This window comes from Nerophis lumbriciformis, linkage group LG23 (genome assembly GCF_033978685.3).
Source record: "Nerophis lumbriciformis linkage group LG23, RoL_Nlum_v2.1, whole genome shotgun sequence".
Lineage (NCBI taxonomy): Eukaryota > Metazoa > Chordata > Actinopteri > Syngnathiformes > Syngnathidae > Nerophis > Nerophis lumbriciformis.
In genome coordinates this window covers 42,506,661-42,514,034 of record NC_084570.2, presented here as the reverse complement: position 1 = coordinate 42,514,034, position 7,374 = coordinate 42,506,661, and the positions used below count along the sequence as shown (strand labels likewise).

Below are 7,374 nucleotides of genomic sequence, written 5' to 3'. Positions count from 1 at the left end.
CTAGGACAACAAGTGCGCGTCAGAGGAAAGCACCTCCAGACAGGAAGCAGGAAGTCAGTTGTTGCCGCCCCCTGCTGGCGAGTAATTGAAGAATCAATTGTAAACACTTTATTTCTATATAAAAGTTATATATTTGTATTGCGTGGGTACAAACAACGTTGCGTGATCAGACACAAACACGGATCCCTTTGTGGAACAACTCATTTCATGTGAGCTGTTGCTATAGCAACAAGCCCATCATCACAGCGATTAAAAAAAGAACCAACACTTTGTTGAGTGTTAGCGAGACGATCAGCAGCTAGCATCAGATGACTTTGGTGACTTTATAATGCCACGGCTAAGTGCTAACAAGTGTTAGCTGACGTCCACAATGCAGTGGAAAAAATCAAGTCACTGACGCCCTCAAAACTCAACGTTTCCCTTGACGTGCCAGCGATGAACACTTTAAAAGTGACAGAAGCTTAGCATACACACTTTTTACAGCTGGAGTGTGACGTCACAGATGTGGGCGTGTCCAGAAGAGAAATGATTCCACCACTTTTTGAACCAGCACACAAAAATATGCACAAGATAACAAGCACAAAAAAAATGCTTGCAGTTGGCGTCTCTGAATCCCACGACCAACCAGGGTGCAGCTTTCGGCTATGGAGGGCGCCCATTGGCTGCATGAAGCTGATACATTTCAAAGTTTAAGAGATAACGTTTTTTTTTCCAAATATGAAAAATAATCCTTTGTGACATAGTTGCTGGTTAGCATGATGCTAATGTAGCTAGCTACTGCAAGTCCTTATTCAGAGGTCAGGGGTCACTCACACCCGTGGGTACAAACGACATGTTTTTTTTCCTCTTAGTCTATTTGTCGCAGTTACCATGGTGACACAGCGTGATGATGCAGTTACCATGGTGACACAGGGTGATGATGCAGTAACCATGGAGACATTGGGTGATGCTGCAGTTACCATGGTGACACAGGGTGATGATGCAATAAACCATGGAGACATTGGGTGATGATACAGTAACCATGGTGATACAGGGTGATGATGCAGTAACCATGGTGACACAGGGTGATGATGCAATAACCATGGAGACATTGGGTGATGATGCAGTTACCATGGTGACACAGGGTGATGATGCAGTTATCATGGAGACATTGGGTGATGATGCAGTTACCATGGTGACACAGGGTGATGATGCAGTTATCATGGAGACATTGGGTGATGATGCAGTTACCATGGTGACACAGGGTGATGATGCAGTTACCATGGTGACAGATGGTGGTGATGCAGTTACCATGGTGACACAGGCGATAAGGCAGTTACCATGGAGACATTGGGTGGTGATACAGTTAACATGGTGACACAGGGTGATGATGCAGTTACCATGGTGATACAGGGTGATGATGCAGTTACCATGGTGACAGAAGGTGATGATGCAGTTACCATGGTGATACAGGGTGATGGAGTTACCATGGTGACAGAGGGTGATGATGCAGTTACCATGGTGACAGAGGGTGATGATGCAGTTACCATGGTGACATTGGGTGATGATGCCGTTACCATGGGGACATTGGGTGATGATGCAGTTACCACGGTGACACAGGGTGATGATGCAGTTACCATAGTGACATTGGGTGATGATGCAGTTACCACGGTGACACAGGGTGATGGTGCAGTTAACATGGAGATTTTGGGTGATGACAAAGTTGTCATGGAGCATTGAGCTGCGGTGGTGATGTAGTTACCATGGTGACAGAGGTTTTATGTTGCAGTTACCATGGTGAGAGGGGGTTAACAAGATTACCATGGTGACAGAAGGTGGTGACAAAGTTACCACGGTGACAGAGGGTGGCGACAAAGTTGTCAGTAGAGCATGGAGCTGCGGTGGTGATGCAGTTACCATGGAGATAGGGTGTGGTGACATGGTTGTCATAGAAGATGGAGCTATGCTGGTGATGCAGTTACCATGGTGACAGGTTGATGATGCAGTTACCATGGTGACAGACATGTTGTAGATATAGGTCAGAGGTCGTCATCCATGCTGAAGCTGCTCCTCCTGCTGCTGCAGCGTGACACGCCACAGGACAGCATGGGGTCAGCGCCACCCGCGGGCGACATCACGCCCCCACCGTCCTCCATCAGGATGTCTCCCAGGTCATCGAGCGCCACCAGCCCGACGTGGTTCATCAGGTCCGGAGAGAAGACGTCGGCAAGCCCATGAGACTCGCTGAGCCCGGCCAAGCTAAACGAGTCTAAGGACGGCGGCACGGTGGCACCGGTTGCCAGAGAGAGGAAGGCCCGCGGGTCACCCAGGGCGCCATCCAGAGACGAGGATGAGGAAGAACAAGAGGGGACACCGTGGAGGCGGGCTTGAAGCTCCAACTCCTGAGAACAACAAACATGGAGACGTGAGCCAGCATTCTGATTGGTGGACGCAGCGTGATGTGGGCGGGGCTCACCTGTATCCTGAGCATCAAGGTTCTGTTGGCGTTTTCCAGGCGTTTGTGTCGACTCTCCATGTCGCGTGCCCGCTGCTGCTCCTTCTGAAGTTTGCGGATGTAATCCACCGACGCCTTCAGGATGCTCCCTTTGTTCCACCTGCTGTCCCTGTCCAATCACAAGTCTCGCCTCGTTAGCAGACGCCACACAAACACACGTTAGCATGCGTACTGACGGGTCAGGCGACTTGGGCACGAGCGCTCCCAGCTCTTTGATGCGGTCGTTGATGTTATAGCGTCTCCGCCTCTCGACTGCAAAGACAAGGTGGCGTCTTAAGGACCTCGTTAGCTGCTGAGTAACGTGCTCGTTAGTGGGGACTCACTCAGGTTGTGGCTGTCCTTCTTCTGTCGCTCCTTCATCAGCACCTTTGTGTCCACCTCTGAAACATCATCATCGTCACGTCAACTTCCTGTTTGCAACTAAATATTCAACACGACTTTCTGTTTGAAACTAAATATTCAACATATTTTCCTGTTTGAAACTAAATATTCAACACGACTTTCTGTTTGAAACTAAATATTCAACACAACTCAGGTGTAAACTTTGTGTCCCCCAGATTTTATTCTAACGGCCCCTGGCACATTTTAAAAAACAAAAAAACTACTAAAATCAAAATTTGTTTTTCCAAAAATAATTTTTTAAAACATAAAAAAAGTGGAATAAAAGAAAAACCCAATCAGGTCAAATTTGAAAAGAAACAGTTGCAATGTTGACTAATAACACTTTTTTCTAATTGTAAACTATCATTGCTCAAAAATAATAATGAATCAAAATACATTTTGTTATGAATTACTTCACATCAAATATTCCACATTCAAATATTTTTTGGGGGGAAAACATTGCATTTTTCTGTGTTTGCCATATAAAAAACTATGTTTTCTTTGCCAAAAAGACCATAAAACAAGCAAATTAAAAAAATTCCTGATAACAATAAATAAAAACCTACAAAAAGTGCAATAAAAAAACAAACAGGTCAAATTGAACAAGAAATAGTTGCAATGTTGACTAATAACACAAAGCTGCCACATAGGCTGTTTTTTTTATTAAATAAAACTGTTGTTGTTCATAAAATAATAATGCTTCAAAATCAATGTTGTTATGAATTATTGATCTATTTAAGGCTCCAATTACTTCAAATCAAATATTCCACTTTAAAATATCTTTTGGGCAAATATTGCACATTTTGGGTGTTTGCCATAAAAAAACTAAGTTTTCTTCAAAAAGGGCATAAAACAAATAAGAAAAATTTGCATTACCAATATAAAAGAGCAAACAGGTTAAATGTAATGAGAAAAACGTTGACTTTAATAACACAAAGCTGCCTTGCAGGATGTTTTTTTCTTTCATTAAAACTGTCATTGCTCATAGTATAATAATGGATCAATGTTGTTATGAATTATTGACATATTTGAGACTTTAATTATTTTATCAAATATTCCACTTTGAAATATTTTTTTGGGGAAAATATTGCATTATAGTGTGTTTGCTGTGTAAAAAACTATGTTTTCTTTTACAAAAAGAGCAGAAAACATGAATAATAATAAATAAAAAACATAAAAAACTGGAATAAAAGAGCAAACAGGTTAAATGTTATGAGAAAATAGTTGCAATGTTGACTCTAATAACACAAAGCTGCCTTGCAGGATGGTTTATTTTCAATAATTCATTGTTCAAAAAATAATAATGCATCAAAACCAATGTTGTTATGAATTATTGACCTACTTAAGGCTCCAATTATTTCACATCAAATATTACACTTCAAAATGTTTTTTGGGGAAAATATTGCATATTTTGGGTGTTTGCCATAAAAAAAAAAAAAAAAGAAGTTTTCTTTGACAAAAAGGGCAGAAAACAAATAAAACAAAACAATATAAAAAAGCAAACAGGTTAAATGTAATGAGAAAAAAGTTGCGATATTGACTTTAATAACACAAAGCTGCCTTGCAGGCTGTTTTTTTCTTTAAAACTGTCATTACTTAAAAGATAATAATGAATTAAAATCAATATTGTTATGAATTATTTACATATTTAAGACTTCAATTACTTCACATCAAATATTCCAGGTTAAAATATTTTTTGGGGGAAAATATTGCATTTTTGTTTGTTTGCCATTTAAAAGAAACTGTGTTTTTAAAAAAAAAAAAGGGCATAAAACATGAATAATAATAAATAAAAAACATAAAAAAGTGGAATAAAAGAGCAAACAGGTTAAATGTAATGAGAAATGAGTTGCAATATTGACTTTAATAACACAAAGCTGACTTGCAGGATGTTTTATATAATAAAACTGTCATTGTTCCAAAAATAATAATGCTTCAAAATCAATGTTGTTATGAATTATTGACATATTTAAGGCTCTAAATACTCTACATCAAATATTTATCTTTACATTTTTTGGGTAGATATATTGCTTTTGTAATAAAAAACAAGGTTTTCTTTGACAAAAAAGGGCATTTAAATTTTTTTTTTATATCAACATATAGACCTGACGTTGATTTACAGATTTAAGTGTTGAATAATAATAAAAATAAAATATTGTATGACATATTTTTTAACATTTTTAAGACTGAGACTCGGACCAAACTTGAGGGGAGCCCTAAAGTTAAATCAAATCTGTATATTGTATTGGTAGAATGAAAAATATGAAAATGGCCCCCGCATGCTCGGATTTTTCAGTGTGCGGTCCTCAGTGGAAAAAGTCTGGACCCCTGTGGCTTACATCTTGTTTTTTATAGCGCTTCACTTCTTTTTACACTTGTGAAGAGTGTGTTTGAAGAAAAGAGTTCTTTCAACAGGAACTGAGAAGCGACGATGTCGTCAAGTTTGTGTATGTGAGGATGCAGTTCTGCTGACTCAGCAAAGTGGAGGAAGTCTCTCTTGCTCTCACACACACACACACACACACACACACACACACACACACACACACACACACACACACACACACACACACACACACACACACACACACACACACACACACAAACACAAACACAAACACACACACACACACACACGCACACGCACCCACGCACAGCCAGGATAGGGGCTGGGCTAATCAGCAGTGTGTTACATCATCAATCAGTACCTGGTAACCACGGCAACCTTAAAGTAGCTGTCGAGTGGAAAAACAAGTTGTCTCTGTATTGAGCTATTATCATATTTATCTGATTTATGACACCAAAAGACTTCCAAAGTTTGCAAATAAATAGATAAAATCAAAATAGTATCAATCTCACGGAGATTCCCGAGTCATTTTGAAAGTTAATGAGGAAGCCAGGCGATCGGTGAGACACAGAGGAGGAGCCACAGATCCCTTCCCCATCAACAACAATGCTAATCAAGCAGACTTTGCGAGAGCCAACCACGATTACTTTGGGAAAAGTTATGATCCAGAACCTTATGTTTCTGAACCCGAACACAAAGAGGATGAGTAATACGTTTTAGAAGCCGAGTGCTAAACGGATGTAGCTTTATTCTGACACTATAGCATTAGCAGCATTGCTTGGTGCTAAACATAAAAACTAACCATTTAAACCATAATAAAACAAACACCTCCTGTAATATTTCCACTTTCGCTGGGATGCCGACCAACAGGACGCTCACATAATCCCGTTAAGATGAAGATTCAGTCACAATCCTCACGAAGAGTGAAAAAAAAGCAACATATAGCGTCTTTTTCACCACCTTTGGTATGTAAAAGTGGACCAGCCTGTCGGTCCATGGCCACATTAGTCTACTAGCAGGTGAGCGATGAATGAATTATAATCTAGAATTGACTTTTAGCAAGTTTGAGACCAAGCAGAAGCAGCCGTCAGCTCAGTGTGTCAACAATAGCAGCGTAAGCTAGCAATAGCTCAAAGCTATCGAAAATAGTCTGTCTGCGTTAGTGCTTATAATAACAATATCACTCATATTTAGTTAATTTTCAGGTCACGACATGTAAATGGAGTATTGTTGGTGATTTCTGGATGTTTTTATAGAGTATAATGAGAGGACCCTCCATCTGTTGACTCAATTGCTAGCTTTTTTATTTACAATTTAGAATGCACAAAAAAGCCAAATATCTTGTCTTACATAAGTATTGTGAATGATAAACAGCACAGCTATCTCCAATGTTTGCGTATTTCCAGTATGACTGATCTAATAATATGGTCAGATTTCCAGTATGACTGATCTAATAATATGGTCCGATTTCCAGTATGACTGATCTAATAATATGGTCAGATTTCCGGTATGACCGATCTAATAATATGGTCAGATTTCTGGTATGACTGATCTACTAATATGGTCAGATTTCTGGTATGACTGATATAATAATATGGTCAGATTTCCAGTATGACTGATCTAATAATATTGTCAGATTTCTGGTGTGACTGATCTAATAAAATGGTCCGATTTCTAGTATGACTGAACTAATAATATGGTCCGATTTCCAGTATGACTGATCTAATAATATGGTAAGATTTCCGGTATGACCGATCTAATAATATGGTCAGATTTCTGGTATGACTGATCTACTAATATGGTCAGATTTCTGGTATGACTGATATAATAATATGGTCAGATTTCCAGTATGACTGATCTAATAATATTGTCAGATTTCTGGTGTGACTGATCTAATAAAATGGTCCGATTTCTAGTATGACTGAACTAATAATATGGTCCGATTTCCAGTATGACTGATCTAATAATATGGTCAGATTTCCAGTATGACTGATCTAATAATATGGTAAGATTTCCGGTATGACCGATCTAATAATATGGTCAGATTTCCGGTATGACTGATCTACTAATATGGTCAGATTTCTGGTATGACTGATATAATAATATAGTCAGATTTCCAGTATGACTGATCTAATAATATGGTCATATTTCC

At 39.2% G+C, this 7,374-nt stretch overlaps 2 protein-coding genes across 3 annotated transcripts in view; both read right to left on the bottom strand.

The window, feature by feature from the left end:
* Positions 1-93: 93 nt before the first annotated feature.
* On the bottom strand, positions 94-1,716 carry LOC140679785 (uncharacterized). The gene is made up of 2 exons (XM_072915920.1): positions 1,363-1,716; positions 94-1,303 (listed from the first exon to the last, which is right to left on the bottom strand). Exons 1-2 carry the CDS (start codon positions 1,714-1,716, stop codon positions 956-958), a joined length of 702 nt encoding a protein of 233 aa, XP_072772021.1. The 3' UTR covers positions 94-955.
* Positions 94-7,374, bottom strand: part of tfe3a (transcription factor binding to IGHM enhancer 3a) — a 19,798-nt gene continuing 12,517 nt past the window's right edge. For both annotated transcript variants that reach the window (XM_061985487.2, XM_061985488.2), the window contains exons 8-11: positions 2,818-2,874; positions 2,671-2,746; positions 2,456-2,603; positions 94-2,381 (exon numbers count right to left, since the gene is read on the bottom strand). In XM_061985487.2, the coding sequence (XP_061841471.1) occupies positions 2,019-2,381; positions 2,456-2,603; positions 2,671-2,746; positions 2,818-2,874 (644 nt within the window). In that variant the 3' untranslated portion in view covers positions 94-2,018. The remainder of the gene's footprint in view (positions 2,382-2,455; positions 2,604-2,670; positions 2,747-2,817; positions 2,875-7,374) is intronic.